The sequence below is a fragment of the Neolamprologus brichardi genome, chromosome 7, assembly GCF_056152115.1.
Source record: "Neolamprologus brichardi isolate AB-2024 chromosome 7, ASM5615211v1, whole genome shotgun sequence".
Classification (NCBI taxonomy): Eukaryota; Metazoa; Chordata; class Actinopteri; order Cichliformes; family Cichlidae; genus Neolamprologus; species Neolamprologus brichardi.
The window spans coordinates 46,986,623-47,010,810 of NC_142110.1; the positions used below are offsets into that span (position 1 = coordinate 46,986,623).

A 24,188-nucleotide genomic window follows, 5' to 3' on the forward strand; every position below is an offset into this window, starting at 1 on the left:
CTCTCCCTCACTTGGCTCTCCAGTCCCCCTGATCCCTCGTTTGCCCTCCCACAGATGACAAATGTAACACTCAGACAAACAGCGATCATTGCCATACAGCATAATGTCAGCTTAGATCAACACTGGGACAAAAGCAAATATCACAGCATCAACACTGCATTACAAGCGCCGTGTATGGGTGTGCGTGTACGTGCATGTGTGCGTGCATGTGCGCGCGTGCACCGTTATTACAGCAGCTGGCCCGGGTCACTGGATTCCAATCTCACTTTCAACCTCATCAACCAAGATATTGACAGTGTGCTTGACAGAGAATTACACGACAGTAAAGGCCTAATTACATTGCTATTACCCTGGGCTATTCATAATAGTCAAACACAAAGCATCAGTTGGACATCGCCGTTGTAAATCTACAGGCAGACAGTCTGTCTCTCTTAATGCCTGTTAGTATTATGACATTCGCTTTTCTTTCACTTTATTGGCAGCTGACAACAGGTAATATACCAAAATCAGAGATACCAGGATACTGCAGGATGAATATCCCACTGTGCCCCATGTCTACAGTAATTTTTATGTCCTGCTGAACCTGTTTACCATTAAGCCATCATGCTGCGTGGGATTTCTGTCTGCCTGCACTGACAGCACACTTGAACCTCTTATTTTAGCTGCTCACGCTCTGTTCAATATGCCAAACTTATAAGGCATAATCAGCCGACCTAAAGTAGCAAAGCAGCTAAATTGCTAAATAATGTCACAAATTATATATGGGTCTACTTCTTTTTAGGTGAGGTGGTTTGGTGTTATGTGTACTCTACAGTGTCCTTTGTCCTTTATCACACCCAACACAGACCAACCAGTGGGAGCCTTCTTCCTGTTAAAACAGAGTTTTTCCTTCCTACTGTTGCCAAGTGCTTGGTCACTGGGTGTCATGTGATTGTTGGGTTTCTTGCTATTACTGTAAGGTCTTTACCTTACAATATAAAGCGCCTTGTGGTGACTGTTGTTGTGAACTGGCACTATATTAATTGAATTGAATTGAATTGAATTGAATCATTCCTGTGCCACATCTCGATGGACAAAAGGGATTTAAAACATTTGTGACTCATTAAATTAGTGAGTATTTAAACATTTCTCCAGTGATTGCTTGAGGTTGGCTACAAATCCAAGTCCCTATGGACTCCCATGCTAAATGAAAACATAATTATGTTTACAGCCTAGTTAAAAAAACATCAGTTTTCCCTTTAGGATAACAGTAGAGAGGTAAACGTTTATTATTTTTATTAAATTTGCCCATGAATAAAGGAAGTGTTTGCTTTGGTGACAGATAGGTGCAATTTTGTCCTGTTCAGCATTTTTTTTTGTACCCTAGTAAACATTGCTTTTAGGTTTTCTTCTGAGCACATTTTGTTACTGGTGAAAATATGCACAGCCCTTAATGTCATAATTAATACAAATGATCCTTGACAACCAAGCTGGCTATCCAGATATGTTTAAGTTCCAGTTTAACAAAACCAGGATGACTAGGCTTGTCCAGATACCCTGTGCAGCTGCTCTTACGCGCAGCATCCATGAGTCTAAGGCATGCTCATAGTATACAGCTACGATCCTGTTCACCATGTGCATCATTTTTAGTTTAGCTTGGTAACAAGCTAGCATTTCCTAATCAGCCATGAACATGAAACTCAGCTGAAGCTGGAAGAATCTGAAACTGACATCGTGATGGACGGTGCTGCACGAATGTGGAGAGCAGATCGCCAACGTTAATACAATTCATGCTGAGAGGCAACATCGTGTCTGCTTCAAATCCACACAAAAATGGTAACCTTAAACATCCCGTATAACACTCCTTTGTAATCCATTCGTGACAGTCAGGTTGTATTTGTAGAAACCTAGCAACTTAACTGGAGCTATAAAATCATTCTCCAAGGACACTTCGCAGGGATACTATTGGGTTAAAAAGGGAAATAGGAAACTAACTTTTTCTCCTTGGCAGTTTTGCACAGCACAAGTTCTTCTCTTAAGTGACCCCAATGTGCCATGTTCCTGTTGTCACGTCTCTTCAGCAAGTTCATCAGAAGCAGGAAGTAATAAGGCACTAATCCAGAGGATGACACAAAGTGCTTTATTTTTCTTGATTTTTCATTTGCTTCACATTCTTTGATATTTTCTGCATTATGGCTACATACCACTTCGAGGATAACGAGGCTCTTTTACTTTACGTACGATCAGCTCTGCGGTCTCACTCTTTTTTTCTTGCAAGGAGAGCACCTGAGTTCCCCTGAGGACACTCGGCTCTACACCCCTTCAACTGTTGCAGCCAATTGCCAGCTTTGTGATGCACGTCTCCTTGGTAATCTCTTCTGAGTGACAGGTATGAAGACAAGGTCCACCAGCTGCTATGATCAAAGTCTCCTTCTTTTACCCAGAGAGTGCTGTTGTCAGTTTGTGGCCTGTATCACCCACCCTCCTACTTTGTGTAAATTATTAAGGAAATAACTGCACGTTTTAATAAGTTCCTCCACTTTTATGTTGTTTTAGGGGGGGAAGAAAGAAAAATACTGGAGAAAAACACTCAGAGGAAATTAAAAACTTGATGGTGATCGGTCATGAAAGTGAAAGTTCCTATCTGACCACCGGTCCAAGTTGCATGTGGGCTAAACACAGCTCAACATTACGTTCAAGCCAAGCCCCTCTGCTGCTAATGGCTATTACTGCCAGCACGCCATTGTACGTCTCACAATAGCAATCATGCTGGGATTTTGTGTGGAGCTTGCTGGCAACAGTTATTAGCCCTCCGAAAGAAACTTAAAAGAGGAATCAGTCAAGAGAAGAACAAGAAGATTTGGGGTGCCAAGTTGTGTGGGGTGATGGTGGCGGCGGTGGTGGTGATGGAGGGGGTCAGCAGGGTGGAAGGGGGTGAGGTCAGAGGGTAACAGCAAAGCGGAAATGGGGAGGAACAAGGGAGAACAATGGACAGGGATGAACTAAGACAGACAAAGCTGGAGGGAGGGTGGACAGTGCACAAAACACAGGAAGATGGGAAGAAAAAGATGAAGGGACAGAATGGAGGGGAGCTACAACAGATGGTAAAGGCTGGTTGGAGAGAGAGAGAGGAGGCACTGAAAAGCTGCTGGCAACACATGCATCACGAGAGTAACAGCAAGGAAGGAAGGCTTGACACCTAAACATGTCTGGATGCCATATGGTAACATATAGGCTACACTGTAGATCACTAAGGTTCACATGTCTGGAGCTTTGTGGGGAAAGTGTGAATCAAACTCCCCCCAATGAATGTGTACTTCTATAAACCCTCTCATGGCCCCAGTGACACACCTGAGGAGCTTCAGCTTAACAGAATAAGCCATCAAGTCCGAATTTGAGTGAATAAACATTTCATTATAACAGAAATACTTCTTATGTAAGCAGCAGTTATATTTTCTTCAAGCGTTTATCAGTGTGAGAAGCCCCTTGTACATAAGATTAGGGTAGAAAATGTATGTTTTAGAAGTTGTGCGCTAAAATCGTTGCCCTAATGGGATCATCAATACTGAGATGTTTCTCCAGCTATTATGGCCTAATTATGTGGCTCATCTCGACTCGCTGACCGCAAAGAGACAAGCGCCCACCGGGCTTAGATTTATTAAAGTTGTCATTAAGTGGATGTTTTTTTTCTTCTTCCTCTCCCATTTATCTTTACGGGAGCGCGCAGAAGCACAGAAGGCAATTTCTCGGCGCGTGCACAATGAGACGGACACCCGCACACTTAATCTGCTTAATCTGAGTGAGAGAGTCTGAGCTGTTAAATATTTGTGGAAACTTTGTTGTGTGTGCGCGTGCGTGCGTGTGTGTTTTGATGAAATGACGAAATCGAGCTCGTGCCCAGGCTGACTGTGCGTCCTTGGCATTCGGCGGCTCCTTGCACACCTGATTTATCCCGTGCTACCCACCCACCCTCCTTTTCATGACATATTTTAGCGTTGAGACCAGGTTTATCACCTGAATAACCTGGAGATCGTTTCCAGGTCCAATTTTCTTCACAAACTCTAGGATATAAAGGAAATATAAAGTGGATAGTTGAGGATGATTTCCTATCTCTGGAGTCGGAAATGCTCGCTCTGGCTGACCTTTTACCCCCAACTTTTGTTGCCACCTGTAGCCGCAGGTCACCAGGTTTCTTACAGGGACACACACTTTACTCAGGGAAATCAGTCCGGAGATACACAACAAACACGACACACCCGGAGAAAAATAAAATAGTCCTATAAGTGGAATTTTTCTTTTGTCGTGAGTGCGCCTTTTAATTTTTAACCCAAACAGACCGAGCTGCTCTTGAGTCCCCCCCCCCCCCCCCCTTGCGTGTGTTCCACTGAACATTTTCTGCACGTTTCAGAGACTTCCCACAGTTATCGCTCAGGGTAAATAAGTACACTTTTTCTAAATTGGCCAGCAGAGCAATCAAGAGGGAAAACGATGAGTTCCAGTGACATGAAAACTGAACGAGGAAGCAGAGAGTTGCTTAAAAGTCTGCCAACAAGCCTTTAGCGAGTCTTTATGAGGAACGATTTAACATTTGTTCACTTTGGGGATATATGAGGGGTGATGTGAAATTCATACAAGTGCACATCTTGTCTGGCGAGGATTGCATTTGGATAGCCTTGCAGTTATAACACTTATTCAAAATGAACACAGTAAATCCAGCCTAATGCGCCAGTCTGCGTGTAAATAGAGTTTTAGCAGTGATCTTGTTTTATCTTGTAAACAGACTGGATTTAGTACGTTAATTACACAAATACAACCTTTTGATGAGCTGTTTATAAAGTAAAGCCAAATCTTCTTCTTGTACAATAAAGTATATTATATTTTTCTATAATATTTTTACACCTAAATGCGCAAAAATTCAAACTGAATTTATAGTTTAAGAGAAAACATTTGGATTGTAAATCTTGGACCTTCGCATTCATTTCTCTCCTCTTACATCTTCCATGCGAATTTATGTTTTTCAGTAATTTATGTTTTCAAATAAAACGCAAAACTTTTGTGTTTTTATGCTTTTTAATGATATCTTACAGCCTCAACTTTGACATTCTCCAGCTGGGGAAAAATTAAGATTAAGAAACTTGACATATTTAACAGTAACTTCTTCATGTCGGTCTTCCTGCGTTCGGAGAGGCCGGTGGATTTTGGGGCGTGTATGAATTTCGCCCCTTGGCAAATGGAGTCGTATAATTAAAGGCTATTTTAATTCAAAGTATGATCGCGATAGATACCAATCGTTGAGTTTTAATCCCTTGTTAAACTCTCGGTAACCTCTCTGTCCCTCTCTCCCTCTCTTCTCTGCCACCTCTCCCTTCAGGCACTTGTCATTTTCTCTGCGCTCCGATCACTTTACAGAGGACTGTTTCTGCTTCCAGCTAATACTACGATTCCTTTAATGTGCTGGCGTTTGTGTTTATTTTAAAACACTCGACCCTTTGTCCAGCAACGGCTCTGACCTGACCATGTGCAGTGGCAGAGCTTTTCAAAGACGACGAATGAACGATTTCCAGAGCGCAAAGTTGATTCTTTCTTTCTTTATTTCCCAGATCGTATTCTTTTAAGTCCATATGACCGAGTAAAGCCACTTGAATATGAGACAGACGACACGGTGTCATTGGTGTCTGTTATAAGAGGTGTTGTGTTTGTTTTACAGGCTCATGAGAACAACGTTTAACAGCGTCTTAAACTCACCGGGATCCTGACACCCTGCTGTCACATCACGCACACGCAGGGGCCTGCTGCAAGTACGGTGCAGAAAGTCAAACCAAGAACTACTTTTTTTTTTTTCAACTACACAAAACCACTACGTGGACACACTGAGGCACGGATGCGTTCTTTTCATAAAAGCTGGAAAAAGCTCAAATGCAAAAAAAAAAAAAAAAAAAACTCTTTAGTGTCTTGCAGCTTATTTCAGAAGCCCCTCTGTCTCCTGTGTGAGCCAAAAACTTTTTATTTTTTCTCATCATATTTAGTTGTTTTTTTGTTTTTATTCTAATGCTGTATGCAACCAGTAAAAGGTTTACCTTGTATCGTTTTTTAAAGACACGCAGGCTAATATTTGTTGTTAAATATAAAGGAAGAGAGCAACATTTAAAAATAAGATATAGAGGAAGTACAACAAAAAGATTAGGACCAGAGGTTTATTTAATTTTCGTGTTTTTATTTATTATCTATTTACTTATTATTCGCGGAGTATTTTATTTTGGTAAAGACTAATTATTTGAATTGTTATTACTTTTATTTTTTGGTTAAACTATATTTATATAAATAACGTGATTCTTCATTGGTTGCGAAGATTAATTTGTTTCCCCCAATTTAATTTGGACATAAAAGTTTCTCCTGCTGACCTGAGAGTATTTTCCACCTTTCATTTTCTGCTCTTTGTTCGGTTTAAAAAAAAAAAGTTTTGCAAAACATTTTTCAGTGGGACTCAATGGGATCCTCCAGAGTCGCCTGTCAGGGAGGCATCGCAGCATATCGTGTGGAAGTCGGGCCCGGTGTCACACGCCGGTTCACCGTCTAATCAAAGCGGGGCTGTCGCTGGAGGTGAATAGAAACAAGCCGCCTCCTGACAAGTGTTTCCGTACAGTCACTCAGGGGGTGTGATGCCATCAGAGCCCGCGGTCAGTCATCCTGTCCCACTTTTTCCCCCTCTCCTCCTCAAAAAACAAAAAAACAAAAACCAAAAACCAATCCAAAACACACCTCCTCCATCCTCCTCGTCCAATGGCTGCATTGCTCCATCCTCTGCGCAGCCCTGCTGGATAAAACCTGAGTCAGTGCCGACTGCGCACACACGACGCAACACAACGCAGCACAACAGCGGTCCATCCTCCTCCAACGCGGCTCGGACGCACACCACCAGAGATCGTTTGGATAATATCAGAATATTTGCTGTGGAACATTTTTTATGATTATTGCTGTTATTTCGAGCTCCTGCGTGGAAAGGTAAGCCCTCTTCTAAAGTGAACATGTTTTCTGTGTGATCTGTCATGTCTGAATGAGAACGTTAGACAATCCTGACAACACGGAGAGAAATCACTCCGCAAAATGCTGCGAGACAGAGCTTAGGGTTTAACACTGTTCCCGTGAAAGAAGGAGAGAAAAACAAGACGTTATCTAAAGAATTTAATTAAAGTTGAAAAATGTGCGCAGAAAAAAACAAAGAGTGTGTCTGTTTTGTGTCTTTAAGTGACATAACTCGAGTGACCTTATAGGCACGAGTCCTCGCGCAAAAACAGATAAATAATTCTTATTAATTTTCCAAAGTGCATTGATTTCTTAAAATAAATAAGTAAATTGTTCCTCCTAAAATAAAAGGCACCCCCATCACAGTCAATGATACATTCATTAACGCAAACTGTCTTGTTTTTATGCTAAATTTGGAATTGTGAGCAAAACAGCGAGGCCTTCAATTTTTGCTGGAAATCACGTTTTCCACTGAACATTTATAACCGTCGTTAATACAAGCGATCGATAACAGCGGGCAGCTTATTAAATTAATAATTACACAGTTTTAGTCATGATACATTCACGTCCAAACGTAAAAGTTAGCCCGCTGTGGATCATCTCTGTGTACCGGCTCTTTATTTGGCCTGATCGAAGTAAATTAAATAAAACACACTTGATTTAATTTTACATTAGAGTCATGTCATATTAGTTTAAATGCTTTTAAAATTTTCTTCACCAGCTACCTCCAATTTCCATTATTAATAATCATCTAGAAGTTCGATTATTTTTTAAGACTATCACACATTTTTCAGGTTTCAAAATATTACATGTTTCTAATTGCTAACAAAAATAAGTCAAATAAAGTAAAATAAAGTAAGTACTTACCAAAAATGATGAAAAAAGTAGATAATTGTCACTGGTTTGTTCAGCGACGTTAAAAGAGTGTGTTTCAGTTAATAATAAATGAATTAGTATCAGGTAAATTAGACCTGGGCATGCGCTGTAGGTTGGATTATTACTACCTGGGATGTTAAAGTTATCGCAGGTAAACTGAACTGAATCAGGCTGTCCAGGTGTCCTGTCCGTCATTTAAAACTGCCTCCCAGCAGGTCATGACAACATTTTGAACATTTAGAGAAACCAGCAGCGGCTTTATTGACTTTTGATCCACTTCTGCTTACCTGCTTTTTTAGGACGGGCGTCATATCGTTTCTTTTTTTCTTCTTCCCTCGTTACTCATAAATTACCACTTGATGTTTTTGCTCGTTTTCGTGAGAATTTCACGGAGCTGAAAGGTCCTTCAGTGTACAGCAGCTGAACAGATGAAGCCTGTAGACAAGACACACACACACAGCCAAAAACAACTGCCAGCTAATCGTTATACAGACCTGCGTGTCCTTAAACCGAGAAATGATAGCACATTATTATTTTTCATCTCTCTAGCTGGCCTCTCACTTTAACACATCCAACGTGAAGTCCTGTAATTTCAGCTCCATGTCTCGTAGAGACTGCTGCCATGATGTTTACCTCGGCTTTCATTCGGTACTGACTGCATATACATAAATGTATCGCTATAATAAACAAATCATCGCTATAATAAGACAAATCAAATACAGTCTTTATAATGCCATAAAGAATATGGCCTAAATCTCCTGCAGACTGTTCAATCATCACACCGTAGCCCACCAGCACAAGCAGGTGGGCCACAGGTAGACCTAACGGTGTGAGATGAAGGCGCAGAGAGGAAACGTTTGTTTAGTAGGAGTTCAGAGGCCTCACAGATATGACCAGCAGCCAGTTTCACAAACACCTTGATGTCCTGCAGCTTGAAGTCGGTGGGAGAACACTCATGCCAGACCAGGCAGGGGTAGGAGTATAAACACACTTTAACCGGGTCGGCGTGGAGGAGGAGAGCGTCACGTTCAGCTGGTGGAGCAACAAGCACAAACTCAGGGATATGTCCAGTAACACCGGGAGAGGTAAATACTGAGATGTGTTCTTCTATGAAGACCGTGGATTATCTATCTATCTATCTATCTATCTATCTATCTATCTATCTATCTATCTATCTATCTATCTATCTATCTATCTATCTATCTATCTATCTATCTATCTATCTATCTATCTATCAACCCATGCTTTGTTTTTCTGTGTGTGCGTGGTGTCAGTGCGCCGTGCGCGTTCACGCACTACCCCCCTGTCCGCCTCGGGGCCGCTCCGCTTTAATATCCTGCAGGTTGATGAAGCTTGGCAGGGAGATTTTTTTCCACACTCGGCTGGCAGCGTTAATAGAGGCTGCCCTCCCTCCATGCCTCGGCCTCGTCCGGCCGCTGTTTGATGTGGAAATGAAAGCTGGGGAGGGAAAAGGAGAAAAGGCTGAGAGAAACGAGCGACTCAATGGGGTTAAATTAAAAGCAATGGTGTTCTTGCAGAGTCACCACCGTGCAAGCCTTTAGAGAAGACATGGAGGATATGCCGGGGCGAAGCAGGGGAGCACTTTGTGCGTAATTTGTAGTAAATGCGCGCTGAAAATCAGCTTCATGTGCATTAAAAATGAAAAAAAAAATCACGTTATAGTAGAACACCAGTCACATTTCTGTAGTGTAAAAAACAATACACATACATATTTTTTATATGTGCCAGAGAGCAGATATTAAACTTTAATAATTCATGTGAACAGATGCTTCTCAGAAACAGGCTGGAAACGCATAAAAATAATAAAAACTAAGTATAGACAATCCGATTTTTTCTTTTTTTTTACTTGAACTTCACAGTTTAAAATGTTAACCCCCCCCCCCACCTCGCCCCTTCACTGAGTGACATGTTCTCCTGAAATGTAAAATAACATTAGTCACTGTCACTGAAGCCAACTGAGCCTCAAATTAGCGGCCTATAAATGGGAACTGTGAGGAGAAAAGCCTGAAGGTGTTATTTATAAGGAGGCGATTAGCCAGTGGGATCATCAAAGAACCATTAGTTTTTCCAGAATGCGCATTTCTGTTTGTTGCCAGTGTTAAACACAAAAGCAATTTCACACCCAAAATAACTGAAGTTTTGATCAATATCAGCTTTTTTCCTATTTATAAAACTTTTAAACACACAACAAGATTCCAGAAAAGACGGACGCTAACCACATCCAAGTATCAAAAGGTCTCACTAACCTCCACGACTCACTGCCATCTTGTTTATTATCTAAATCTAAAACATCAGTCTTGCTTTAGGGATAAATTCTGTTTACTTTAGATAAATTAAATATGCCCGATTCTGCAAAATATAGCACTAACATTTAATAATTAGTATTTTTTATTTCTTTTAATTATTTTTATGTTATATTTTAAATAAAATATAAATAGATTAAAACACTGAGTAAAGTTCTGGTATGAATCTGTAAAATCTGTGTGTGTGAACTTTTAGATCATTTATTTCCATGCAAACAGCTTTTATGGAGTTAACCTGGATAAATGATGTGTGAATCAGCAGGTGTGATTGAATCAACATGCATGTGTGCGTGTGTGCACGTGAGTTCCATGACATTTATAAGTGTTCATCCCCCCTCCTCCCCCAGGTCATGGGGGTCTTAACCAACTAGGTGGAATGTTTGTTAATGGACGCCCGCTTCCGGAGGTGATCCGGCAACGCATTGTGGACATGGCCCATCAGGGGGTTCGGCCTTGTGACATCTCCCGGCAGCTTCGAGTCAGCCACGGCTGCGTCAGCAAGATCCTGGGACGGTGAGTCCTCAACTTCCTGTTAATTGTTCCTGTTAATGAGAGTCTCGAGAGTTGAGAGGTTGCTTAATCATCAGGAGCACTTTTATGTCCTGTCTAAACTTTCCACTTACAAAATCAGCTTTCCCTTCCAGCTACTATGAGACAGGCAGCATCAAGCCCGGTGTGATTGGCGGCTCCAAGCCCAAAGTGGCCACTCCTAAGGTTGTGGAGAAGATCGCTGAGTACAAGAGGCAGAATCCCACCATGTTCGCCTGGGAAATCAGAGACCGGCTGCTGGCGGAGGGAGTGTGTGACAGTGACACAGTGCCCAGCGTGAGCTCCATTAACAGGTGCCAAACTGAATTATGAATGAAATCATGTAAGCCGGGGTTCAGGTGGTTAAGCAGCATTTAGCTGTGACTGGCTGAGTTCGGCTGAGCTGAATGGCTGAGACTGAGTGTGCTGCCTTTGTTTTGCCTTTGTGTGTGTGTGTGTGGTATAATTAGTCGGAATGCTTTAATCCATTAAAAATTGTTGTTTTTGTTCCAGAATAATCCGAACGAAGGTCCAGCAGCCGTTTAACCTTCCTCTGGATGGAAAAGGCCTGAGTCCAGGGCAAACTTTGAGTAAGTCTGCACCATTTCTGAACACATGCACGACAACAAGGGATGCTGGAAAGGATTAGGATTAAATACATTGCTCTGCAAGATTAAACTCGGGGCCCTCGTCACATCAGCAGCAAAGAGCTGCTCAGTATTGTTGTCTCAGATCTGTCTTTGTTGTTCTCTCTTTCTCTCGCTCTCAGTCCCCAGTTCTGCGGTCACCCCTCCAGAATCCCCTCAGTCGGACTCTCTGGGTTCAACTTACTCCATCAGTGGCTTGCTGGGTATTCCTCAACCCAACGGCGAAGGCAAAAGGAGCCACGATGACAGTAAGAAATCAATCTAGCAAACAAAACACCACAATCTGAAGCTGATTCATAAGAAAGACTGGGTTACTGCCCACTATCCTTAACAATACTGAGAAAACAAAGGCAAATATGGCTGGAAAAACTTGTTTCTAGGCCTTCTGCAGGCATGCACTCTAAAACTTTTAAAGATGAAAACAAGTATGGCTCTCCCAGCTGCTTTATTTAATAATTAATCTGACCTTGTTTCCTGTAAGAACACTTTCCTGTTGCAAGGGTATAACAGGCCAAAAGTTGTCCCTCGAACGGAAATTCAGCTTTACTTTATTAAGGTTTGCAAGAACCTGTGCACGACAGGGCACGCTTAACACCAATCGCTGTGACACAGCAGCTTCTGTCCTGTTCTTCAGCATTTAGACAGATTTCAGTTTTTCCTCCAATAACTAAAAAGCTGACGTCTTTCAGGGACGCAGGCAATCAAGTCGTTGATATCAGTGTAATCATTTGTTAGCGGTGATTTATGACCTGCTTTAGTTTTTTTAATGTTGTGATTTCTAATAAATTCAAAGAAGTAGTAAGAGAGCGCAGACTTGGGATGGAGCTCTGAGGGACGCAGATGGCCAAAAAGAACTACAAACCAGTTAATTAAGATTAGAGCCACTTAGGAACTGTGCCAAAGAGACAAGCTCTTTAGCTCTTTAGTTTTCAAATAATTGAAGGGGCCAAAATCTTCTCAGAGGACATTTAAAGACCTTCAAGATAAAATTATTGTTTGCCAGTTTAACATGAAGCTTTCCTCCTCCTCTATCCTCCTCGTTGCCTCTCACAGGTGATCAGGAGAGCTGTCGGCACAGCGTGGACTCTCAGGGGAGCGGAGGCATCCCGAGGAAACAGATGAGAGTGGATCACTTCCCCACAGCCTCGCAACATCTGGACTGCGGCTTCGATCGTCATCACTATCCTCCGGATTCATTCGGATCAGCAGCAAACAGCAAAACCGAGCAGGTACCGACTGTTTGGACTGAAAATCCTCCTTTCATTTTTTTTACGTGTGCACTTGTAACAGCAGCCTTTATCATCTTCAGACTCTGTACCCGCTGTCCCTCATCAATGGTAGCCTAGACGAAGCCAAGACCAGCCTCTCATCATCCAGCTCTGCCATTGGACGAAATCTGTCGGCACACCAGAGCTACACCATGGTGACTGGTGAGACTCTTAACGCTGGATTATGCTCTTTGACCTCCAATAACCACAGGGCCCAGAACCCTCCACATGCTGACGCTCACTCTTTGTTCAGTTTTGGCATTTCACACAGTTCTTTTAGTCCTGCGTGTTTTTTCTTTTTTCACTTCCACCCATGTTCACCATTTGTTTTTGCTTTGTTTTGTTTTTTTATTTCCTTACCCACGCGCTGCACACTGGCTCTCGCCACCTCAGAGCCCGTACAGACCCTGCCACTTTGTCTAAAACAGGAAATGTCCCCAGAAGTGACCAGCACAACCCCCTCCCCAAACATGGCAGCCTGTAACCTGGCTTTTGTGGAGCTGCAGGCGCTGCAGAAACCCATTTCTGTCAGCAGCAGCAGCTGCAGCGGCAGCAGCAGCAGTTCCAACCATTTCCCCAACACCTTCAACTCATTCTCCCATCATGCACCAGTGTACGGGCAATTCAGCAGTCAGTCTGTCATCTCAGGTAACGCAGCCATCCATCTCATCTCTGTTTACTTTTTGCTCATTCGTTTATTTTTTGGCATTTCAATGCTGCAGAAAGTTAAATGATAAACTGATCCTATCGTTTCAGCTTCAATTCAGTCTTTGCATCTTACACGTTTGTCCAGCACTAAACACCAATCTAAACATCCACCTCGGTGTTAAAGATGTGCGGCTTTTTTGTGTGCTTTCAGGGCGTGACATGGTGAGCTCCACCCTCCCTGGCTACCCACCTCACATCCCCTCACCTGCTCAGACGGGATACTCTTCCTCTGCAATCACGGGAATGGTAGCAGGTAACTAGCTGACCTGAAGGAATACGTTTTTTGTTTTAAAAATGGAAAAATGGAAAGACAAGTAGAAAGAAAGAGAGAGAAAGAGGAGGAAGGAAAGGAAACAGAAAGAAGGAGCAGGGCAGGATGGCGGCTTGTAGATTAACCAGGAGACGGGCTGAGTTAATGAGTAGTCTTGCCAGGGTGAACGAGCGCAGGGGTGCACGTGAGCCCGATGGGGAGGGGTACAGGGAACTGGCTGGGGTTCCACCCTGCTGCCCACACCCCCTCACCCAGACACCTCTGACCACACATCGCCATGGGAACCAGGGGGCCCAGGAGGGAGATGCAATGGTTGTGGGTGGATGGGGCGTAAAGCTGGGAAGAGTAGAAGGTTTTTTTGTTGTTTTTTTTTTACAGGGTGTGTGTGTGTGTCAAGATGCCTGCATGTGAGCATAGAGAGAGAGAGTGTGTGTGTGTGTGTATGTGCATGTATGTGTGCGATCTGCCTTTTTTTTTTTATTTGAAGTCTGCCCTCCGAAGCGCGAAATGAGAGGGTCTGATTTATTATTTTTTCTGGTGGGCTCGCTGTGAGGAAGCGTTGATACACAATTACCGAGTAAGGGGGGGGGAGGGAGAAAAGGAGGAGGAGGTGGGGAGCTCAGGGATTCATTCCAGCCAACATAATTACCAATTAGATATTGGAATGTTTAAAAAAAAGAAGAAGAAGAAGAAAAGAAAAATGAAAGAAAGAGGAGTTGCCAGACAGGAAGTGCGGGATGGAGAGAGGAGGAGGGCATTTCAGAGGGCAGAGGCTGAACGATGGAAGGGCGCTGGAGAAAGAGGGCGTAAAGGCTAGCTGTGTGCACGCACCACTGGGCCGAGGGATTTTACCCTCAGCCATCCACCTGCACCACAGATTAATGGTTTACAGGCTGCACTAACTGTCGGTGAATTATGAGCTAAGGCTGAACAGATGCTGGCACTCAGACAAACAACCTGCCGAGCTCCTTGCAATGCTCCAGCTTGTTTCAGCTCGGAGCGTTTGGATTGTTTGCTCAACTTTATTTTTAAAATGTTCTTTTCCTTCTCTGCAGCAGGTGCAGACTACTCGGGTCAGTCCTACAGCCACTCGCCCTACACCTCGTACAGCGAAGCCTGGAGGTTCACCAACTCCAGCTTACTGGGTGAGTAACCGAGCACACGTAAGCCTAACCCCGTGAATATTTGTTACTAAGGCGGCGAACGTGTCCCCTGCGGAGCTTCTCCAGAATTCACAAACGTTCACGAGAATTTTCTCTCTGACCTTATGATTCAGAAACATTTCACTCTGACTAGAATTTAATAGACGGCCTACCAGGAAGTGGTGCGCGTGACTCCTAATGCGCTTTTTGACCCCCCTACCTTTCTTTAACATATTCATTTATCTTGGTAAAACTTTTGCTGTATTAAAAGCCACATCTGGGCTGCAGACAGAACAATATAACATCAAACAACTGGTAAAACAACTTTTCATTAACTAATGAGCAAAAAGTCATCTAAACCTTTAACATTTCCATTTCTCGACACTGAAATGTACAGTAGCTTGAAATGTATTCATTTTTACCTCAAAGACAGCAGTGTATGCAGTATTTAGCTGAATTTGTATTGTTGTGTTGTTACTGCAGTTTTGTGGAGTGCAGGCAGGCATCTTGTAGTCTAATTGCTGGAGAAACTCGCTTTGCATTCTCATCTCATCACCAAATTTTATTAATTGACACAGAGGTGGAGGTTTGATGGCTGATTTTCTGCACTGCACCTTGTTTGAAACATACCCCAGCATCACTCATGCTTTTAGGGTTTTCGAGTCCCTCATTACGTGCAGGTCGCGATGGGCCTTCAGCCTCAAAGCACTCAGAGCCAAAGCTGTGACCACCAGCATCATCCAGCTCCATCTGTGTCTCCCCCCGCAGGCTCGCCCTATTACTACAGCTCGGCCTCCCGCACGGGCCCACCATCTGCAGCCGCCTACGACCACCTCTAGTCCTCGCTGCTCGCCTCAGTCCTGATGGGCCTCCACGCCACGGTAAAGACTGGAGACCTTACCATCAGCTGATCTGATGTGGACCGAGACACGCAGCTCTAAACTGGATGTGAACTCGAGACTTCTACTGATGACCCAGCAACACATTTTTTCTCTCCTTCTCGTCCTCTCACGGTCATCCTAAGCCTGCTCCTGTATTTATTTGCAGTCACAGACACCGTTTCCCAGGGTAGCTGTGACTCATGCACGTTTACATATTGCTAACCACGACCTCCTCCAGGGCTTGTTTCCACAGACTCCACGGGAGCATATTTTCAGTATGAATCTATTCAGCGCTGTTTTGGCCAAAGACTGTTTTCTTTCTTCTTCTTTTCTTTTCCTGGCACATCTGCAACTTGACTCCACTGATCCAGTGAATAAGGGATATGCAACTTCTTTGTACTGAACTATGCCTGCTTTGTTTACAACCTTTATTTTTTTTCTTTGTTTTTAAGAAGAGGGAAAAAAAACTGAATCCTATCCTATCACCACAAATCAATTTCTATTCTTAATCTACTTGTATGCTTGCCTGCAAATTCAGTTTGTGATTATTATTATTTTATTTTTTGTTACTGTAAATTCTGATTTTTCTGTTGGGGGGGAAAAAATCACAGTTACAGAAGAAAAGCCTCCATACGCCCCTCAAAGACAATTACATATCTGTCCAGCAATATGTACATAATGTAAATGAAGAATTACTTTATGGGGGAAGTGATGCAGTTTCACTAAGAGGGGAGGGGGTGATGATGATTTGGCCACTAAAAACCAACAAGGCTTGAAATACGTTTGTTTTTGCTTCAGTTAAATTGAGTTTGTTGTCATGCTGATGTTCTGATGTTTGGTAAAAACTGTGACTATTTTTTCTTATACTGTTATTAATATTATTGCAGATGTACATAATGAATTTCTAAAGAATTATTTTAATTAAAGCATGACAAATTTATGTGCTTTTTCCCTTTTTGCTTTCTCAATTCTCCAGAGCTCAATATATCAGGGAAATTTTGATACGTTTAATCGGTTATTATTATTGTTATTATTATTATTATTATTGGTGACGTTATCGTTGACGCGATTTCGGTGAGCTGACCCCCCCCCCAACAAAAAAAAACAATAACAGAAAAAAACCCTGAAATGCTTTTTTTTTCTACTCAGCATTTTTTAAAGGACACAGTCAATGATCCCGAAAAACACGCGCATCTGTCTAATTTCTTTTTTTATTTTCTGCATCATGTACTTTTATTTGCAATTATTTCTTTCCTCTTTGCGGCCTCATTATAGAGCCGCCGTAACGAGGCCACGGTTCGGCGGTGCCGCGGCCCACCTGGTGCCACCACCACATCCACCTCCACGCGGGATACCGCGAGATTAATGGATAGAGGTCGGGGCGATTTTTTCCTTTTTTTAAAAATACATTTCTTTTTAAAATGTTTGATTATTTAGAAAAAACAAAACAAAAACATAATATTAAAAATAATAAGACCAATAAAATAAATACATTTTAATTTTATTATTATTATTATTATGAAAATAAATGCGATAATAATGTTTTTTTTAATCTAACTTTTTTGGTTGTTGTTTTATTTGTAACTTAATATCAGAGTATTTCTTTGAAACCTGCACTTGAACCTGATTGAACTCCTGTGTTGGATCTTCTGAGCTGCTCTTTACTCTCATTAGACCACCGCGATCACTGTAGTCGTTTTTTAGTTCACAAACTTCTGCACAGTTCATGGCCTAATTAATCTTTAAAGAAACCCTCAAGTCTAATTATGTAACTCCTCAATCAGACTGCATGAAGGGTTTTCTCTGAGACAATCACCTGAAGTCCTCAGTCAGAGTGGGATCTGCTGATGAAGATCAGCCCTGACACGTTTCTGTTTACAGTATGCGCTGCTCTTTCTTTTTCTGTCCCCCCTCAAGTCTTCCATCTCCTCACATTTCACCATTTCCTGACTCACTCCTTTACACCCCCTGCTTCCTCTCTCTCCTCCAGCCAAACCACCGTACACACACACACACACACACACACACACACACACACACACACACACACACACACTGCTCTGTAAACTTTAAACAACACCAGAATTTCATCCCATTGTTGTCCAAGTGGCCTGGCCCACCCCAGACAGCCCATCAACCACCCAGACACTCATTGGTTGCAAGTTCCTTGCTCAAGCATGCAGAGACATGATACACATCCATATACGCTCGTTCGCGTTCATGTGCCTCGCTGGAATGAGGAAACTCTTTTAAGTGAAACCCTTTTTTCAGCTTCTCCAGCCAGCTGAGGACCGGCCAGAGAAATAACAGCAGCGAGCGTTAAACATTAACAGTCCTGCTGCCAAAAAACCCCACACATTACAACTGCTCCACAGACGACACAACAGAAATAACTCCTCTCTGTCTCTCCCCGGGCCTATTAGTGAGGAGGTTTCGGGCCACAGTGCTTCTGGTAATGAGCCCGGCAGCACAATACGGGCACCGGGCCGGAACAGCTGAGGGCAGACAAAGCTGGCAGGATGGGGCGACAGGGACTTACTACATTTAACAGAGAAACCGTACTAACACTGTGCCCGTGAGTGTGTGTGTGCGAGAGACGGACAGACAGAGTGAGAGTGTGTGCTTGTGTGATATAACATTGTGTGTGGCGGTGAAGGCATGTGTCCCATTATCATTACTGGGACAAAGTGAAAGGCAGAATGGAGGGGGGCCCAGCAGAAATTGCTGCCAAAAAGGCAACAGAGGAGTGTGTGGCAATCAGTGGGATGACGGGCTGGGGTTGTCCTGCTCCAGTCATCTGGAAAGTTCTCCACTTATCTCTGGGCCGAGATACTGGCCCACCAATTCAGCCTGACGAATACGTATAATGTAGGCTGGCAGAGTTTGTCCACCCAAATGAGCTGCAGGACACGCCGTTGTTTTTAACTGTGAATGGCAGCGATGCCAGGCGGGCCCCGCCCGGGTCAGCCTCTTTGTGACCCTTGATTAGACCCAGATTGTGTAAGTGAACCCATTACCTTATCACTAATCACTCTGAATGATTATTCTGAACTTCTCCTTCATTAACAGAGCTAAAGGGGCAGAAGTGTGTTACAGGGAAATGTGCAACCCCATGGATGCATTTAAGAGAAGAACGTGTGACGAGAAAATGATGAGTATGAGTGTGATGACGTTGGCAGCTGTAGTGTTGGTTCTGTGCAGCTCTGTGATATAGCAACTACTTCCCACAGTAGGGTAGAGTAACGGCTAATGGAAGTGAGATTCATCGTACAGGTATTTAGCCTGTTCACTCAGTCCAGCAATCTTATTCGCCAATATAACAGGAACTCTCTGACTGTTACCCATGCAGAAGCAGGGAAACGTCACACGCCATGTCAGAAGCTTCTTGCAGTCGTCACTGTGTGTCTCTGAATGAATGAACTGAGGTTGTTAAACTCACCTTTCATTTTCCTGTTTTCTATATAATCACCGGTGAAGTTGATCAGTAAAATGTCCAACCAGTCTGCTGCTGCACTGCAACGGCTGATTGATACCACGGGTGTGGTGAAGGCTCTCCACTGACGTTGCATTGAAAAAAACCCAGTTTAATGTGGATGCTATACTTGTGCCTTCTTGTTGTTATTTCCACTACTACTGATAAACTAATTATTATTATCCAGCATTTCTGAGGCCTCGCTATTCAAAACCCCAATACCAGCAATAACAATGACGGGACAAAGAAGGTAACAGATCTTCTAAGTGTGCATTTTGTAGACAGCAGCTTGGTTTCATTTGTGGGGAGGGAGAGGAGGTTTTTTTCTATGGTCAACTTTGAGGATCAATATCATGGGGTGTATCGTAGTTTCAATAGTAAAACTAATTGGTCAGGTACAAGGATTCAGTCCAATCCTTGCACCTGACCATTTTCAGAGGAATGTTTTTATTAATATTATCATTGTTTTGTTAAGCCACTTAACACTCATCCAAGCATAAAAAGTTCTTAACTTAAGGAATAAACCTGTGCAGTGTGTACACATAACAGAGCAACAGACAATAGCAAGTAACCCATTTTAAATTGTATCTGCCTGTTGCACAAACACATCATTTGTTCCCATTTAATTGTTTTATGCATCAACAAGGTGATTCGCAAAGAGCTATTAGCTGAAAACTTGGTATATCTATGTATAGTGTGCAGCGTGGAGGACAAAAGAAGAAGTAGCCATTCTGAAAAACTATCCACAGCAGTATTAACAGTATCTAAAAACGATCTCCTTAAGAAGCAGGCTGAGGTATGCCATATTAAAAAGTTTGTATCTGTCTTGTGTGAAACTTGTATGAAAAGCATACAAGAGTGAAAACAGATATAAGATCCCTTGAAAAATTATATAAATGAAACTTGTATGTTTTGGATACTTCCTAAAACAATATATGAAAGTAATGAGAAAGTGGCCACTTTAATGAGTAAATCATATAAGTTATTACTATTTCTTTTCCATATGGATGGACTGAAAATCAGTGGCAACAGGTCTGATGGAGTAATAAAACCATCAGATTTTGATCTACTATGCGATACCATTTGGAAAGTCTCTGATTGGCAACAGCTTTGTTGTTCAGCCTGATAATGATGAAAGCATACCTGGAACACTGTCAGCCATGGATTGGCCTCCCCAAAGCCCAGACCTCAACATTATTGAAGCAGTGTGGGATCAATTTGACCGAGAACAGATCAAAAGGCTGCCAGCATCCATTACACGTGTTTCAATAACTTGCTGCACGCATTTCCCATGTTCCTCAAAAAAAAAAAAAGAAAAAGAAAAAAAGAAAGAAACAAGAAGTGGCTCAAGATTTTTGCACAGTACTGTATATTGTGGTTATGACCTTTGTCTAGTTCAAGGTGGAGGACCAAACCACCTACCGCAATCATCATCTAAATTTCGCTGTAAGTCAATTTGCTCTCATAGGCCCGAAAAGAGGCCTCAGAACACCTGAGCAGACTTCAAATGATATCACCTCTCTCAAATTTCAAGAAGTTATCTAATCTCCTCCATCTTTAACTCTAATGCAGCTGGAACAAATGTGCCAGTCAAACAGAGCAAAGTGGCCAAACAGAGGCTGTTTCTGTGTCGGAGCAGGTAGAGGGAGGAAACACAGGTGCCCTGTGTCATACCGGCCTATTAAACAACACTCAGACCCCGAAGGCAGGAAGCTACTATTGACCAGGAGACATCAAGAAAAACGCACCTTTCAAAGCACACACACACACACACACATGCAGCACTATACACACACGACGGAGGTGGATAAAATCTTCCAGGTATCAGGTCCTGCCCCGAGGGAGAGGACTGACCTGCAGAGGCCAGTGCAGTCAAACACCCGGCCGACAAACACCTCATTCAACGTCACACAGACATGCTGATTGTGCTGATTTATCCTCCAACCGCACACAGAAGATCAAAGATTACCAAGCAAAGGAAGAACACATTGCAAATATTCCTAGAACTGCTTCAAAAACGTAATCTTGTACGGGCTAAAAGATGAAACGAGATAAAGAAGTTAAACATTCCCGATCCGCTCCGTGTGCCGCATTGACCCTCTGTTTGTCCTGCATCTAAAAAAACCACAGTCTGCGCCCGAGGAGTACTGTCAGACTCTTGAGTGTGTGTGTGTGTGTGTGTGTGTGGACGATGAAGGGTAAAAAGAGGTCATGCATTAAAATGCCCTCAAGCAAGGCACTTGGCTTAACTCTTTTCAACAAGAGAGGCTCCTTTGCTGCTAAAAGGAAAAGGAGCTCTACTTCTTTGGACTGGGTCTGATTGGCAAATAAAATGAGAATGTCTGGCCGCTAGAGAAGCCACACTAATGAGTGCAGTTAAAAGGGAAAAAAATGGGGGTAAAAAAGGCAGATGTCTTTCTACAGTACCTCCTGTTTCTTGTAAAACCGATTACAGCGATAAAAGACTTTTCCCAAAATGATGCAAAAAGATAAATTTGCCTAAAAAAAAATCAAGCGTGGGACGCTGGATAAGAGCGTGAGAGGATAAGAGTGGAGTTAATGTCTCGGTGAAAGAGGCAAGTGGGGTCTGAGTGGGGAGACGAAACTCATGAGAGGACCGCAAAGAGACTTCAAGGGCCCTGGACGGTGAAAGCCACACAGCACAACAGCAGCAGTCAAGAGCGGAGGGTGAAGACAGAGGCAGTGGAGGCGGTGGGTGGGTGGAGGGGAGACAAAGAAACATTTCAATAGCTAGAGTGGGAGAAATGAAGTGTTAGTGCAGATAAAAAGTAACAAGTAGAGCGTGCAAGGCGTCAGCGGCAGATGGAGAATGTGCATCAGGAGGAGCATTGAGGGCAGAAAAAAAGGGGCACGGGATTGATTGTGGTGAAGTTTATGTTTGCTGGCGGTGTTTTCAGGTGTTTATGTGCGACCCAGGGTGGAGGTTGAGCAATGTTTAAGCCACCTCGTGTACACACAAGGGGAGGAGAGAAGCACAATGAAATAAGGAAACTTTACGAGTCATAGCGGAAAGGAGGGTCTATTCTGGATTGGCCCCTAATGATCACAACTTGAGGTCTTGCCTTTTTAATTACCCATCCAGGCCTGACTGAGACGCACCAAGCTCGAGAATGGAGTGGCGCAGACTGGACAAAAAAAACAGGCCACTTCCTAGGAAAGGATGCCCTCTGAACCCAGCAGCTAATGCAGCCCCTGCTGCTCGTTATTGTTCTTAGAGAGGAGGAGGAGAGAGAGGGTCACTCCAAAACAGGCCCACCACCATCACCGGCTGAAGTCATGGTCCACAGGCCATGTGAGAAGAGCTCCCGCTCGAGAGATCCTCTGCGACGCCAGCGCCAAACGGGCACCTTCGGCACAGATTGCGACCCCGGAATGTAAATCATTATTAAAGCGTTTGTGTCTGAGCTGGAAAAGCAGGAGACGCTAATGGCTGCCTCTCGCTGTAACATTTCGTCACAGGCCCGAGAGCATGTAGGTTAGCCGAGATGGCGTCGGCCCCTCCCCGCCCCTCTGGAGGTGCTGTGACGGCCCCAGGCCCCCGTCACTCATGTGGCCAATCAGTCACCCTCATCTGCACAATCTGACTTTATCTTAATGAGCTGTTGTTATTCCCATGAATGAATGGAGACAGTTTCCATTCAGAGGACAAGCTGGGCTTCATCGCCTGATGGAGAATCCCGGGTTTCTCTCATGTCTGTCCGTCCAGGAGGGGAAAAGATCTAAATATACAAAAACAGCTTCAGGTGCAATGAAACGTCCATTTGTTCAGTGTGTTCATCCGATTCTGACCCGCAGACGGGACGGTGTGTGCTTGTCTGTATTGTCTGTGCTCTTCATTGTGTTTCCTTATTGTCGCATCACATTCCTGTGTGGGGAATTTGTGTGTGTTTAGAGGTGGGGGTGGTGGTGGTTCTAGACATCCTGCTCTTTTGTTGGTCACCCCAGGTCGGCCGCTGCTCGACATGTCAGCCTGAGAGATCACAAAATAGGACCCGTGCCACTGAGAGCAGTGATCTCACACACACCAGCCCGTTCAGCTATCTTAGTGAGGACCTTCATTGATATAATGGTTTCCCTAGCCCCTTACCCCAACCCTAACTATTAAAAATGAATGCCTAACCCTGACCCTTACCCTAAACCTAACCGTAACCTAATTGTAACCCTGACACTAAAACCACATTTTGAGCCTCAAAAAGGCCTTCAAACTTGTGAGGACCGGTGAGTGTGTCCTCACAAGTCACTGTTGGTTCTCACAAGTATAGTAGAATGCAGATTTCCAGTCCTCACAAAGATAGCTAGACAGGAACACACACACACACACATGCACAGACACACAGACAAGAACCGACGTGTACACACCTTGAGCTCTGCTGTCTGACACTCCTGGCACAGATGGGTTAATGGTAACCATGGCATCACAGACAGACTTTATATTTTCACTTTATGAGGGTTTTTTTGTTCTTCGGGTATCAGGTTTTGTTTTTTTTCCAGACCTTGAATAATTTTATTGGTTTAATCATCCTCTGATCAATAGTTGAAAACTCTTTGCCTCAGTTTCAGGGAGTCCAAAAGTCTGAAGAAGGTATGATCAGGTAAATGACCAGCATAAATTACTGTTCACGGTTTACAGTTTAAAAACGTGATATATACACTTCAGCCAAACAAGTTTACAAGAAACAAATTTATGTGGGTAGATGTGATCAAGACAACACGCTGAAGTTCAAACAGTAGACTCTTGATTAGAGTAGAGTGGCCAGACTGTTCGAGCTGAGATGAAGGTAAAAGTAACTGAAAAAATGCAGAAGAGCATACCTGAACACACAACACACCAAACCTTGAAGCAGATGGGCTTCAGCTGCAGAAGAGCGGATTCCACTCCTGTCAGCTAAGAACAGAAAACTGAGGCTATTGGAAAACCAATTCCTGGTCTGATGAGTCTATATTTCTGCTGTTATATCTGGATGGTAGGGACACAGGTTGGAGTACACAACGTGAAAGCACTGACCCAGCAGCCTGAACCATCAATGGGTTCAGGCAGCTGATGGTGG

At 43.3% G+C, this 24,188-nt stretch overlaps 1 protein-coding gene across 3 annotated transcripts; it reads left to right on the forward strand.

The window, feature by feature from the left end:
* Positions 1 to 6,839: 6,839 nt before the first annotated feature.
* On the forward strand, positions 6,840 to 16,587 carry pax8 (paired box 8). 3 transcript variants are annotated; one of them, XM_006788940.3, is made up of 12 exons: positions 6,840 to 6,981; positions 8,810 to 8,963; positions 10,550 to 10,715; positions 10,847 to 11,044; positions 11,244 to 11,320; positions 11,500 to 11,625; positions 12,431 to 12,606; positions 12,687 to 12,807; positions 13,039 to 13,293; positions 13,505 to 13,606; positions 14,680 to 14,769; positions 15,535 to 16,587. In XM_006788940.3, exons 2-12 carry the CDS (start codon positions 8,942 to 8,944, stop codon positions 15,603 to 15,605), a joined length of 1,404 nt encoding a protein of 467 aa, XP_006789003.1. In that variant the 5' UTR covers positions 6,840 to 6,981; positions 8,810 to 8,941; the 3' UTR covers positions 15,606 to 16,587. The 3 variants fall into 3 exon arrangements, with proteins under 3 accessions (XP_006789003.1, XP_035762843.1, XP_087700613.1); XM_035906950.2 differs by lacking the exon at positions 13,039 to 13,293; XM_087844487.1 differs by lacking the exon at positions 13,039 to 13,293 and having other exon boundaries at positions 10,574 to 10,715.
* The last annotated feature ends 7,601 nt before the right edge of the window (positions 16,588 to 24,188 follow it).

Excerpts from the sequence above, each read along its gene's own strand:
- pax8 (XM_006788940.3), top strand. The coding sequence starts at position 8,942 with ATGTCCAGTAACACCGGGAGAG. Across the intron at positions 10,716-10,846 it reads GTCAGCAAGATCCTGGGACG|CTACTATGAGACAGGCAGCA; the intron begins GTGAGTCCTCAA and ends TTTCCCTTCCAG. Across the intron at positions 11,321-11,499 it reads GAGTCCAGGGCAAACTTTGA|TCCCCAGTTCTGCGGTCACC; the intron begins GTAAGTCTGCAC and ends TCTCGCTCTCAG.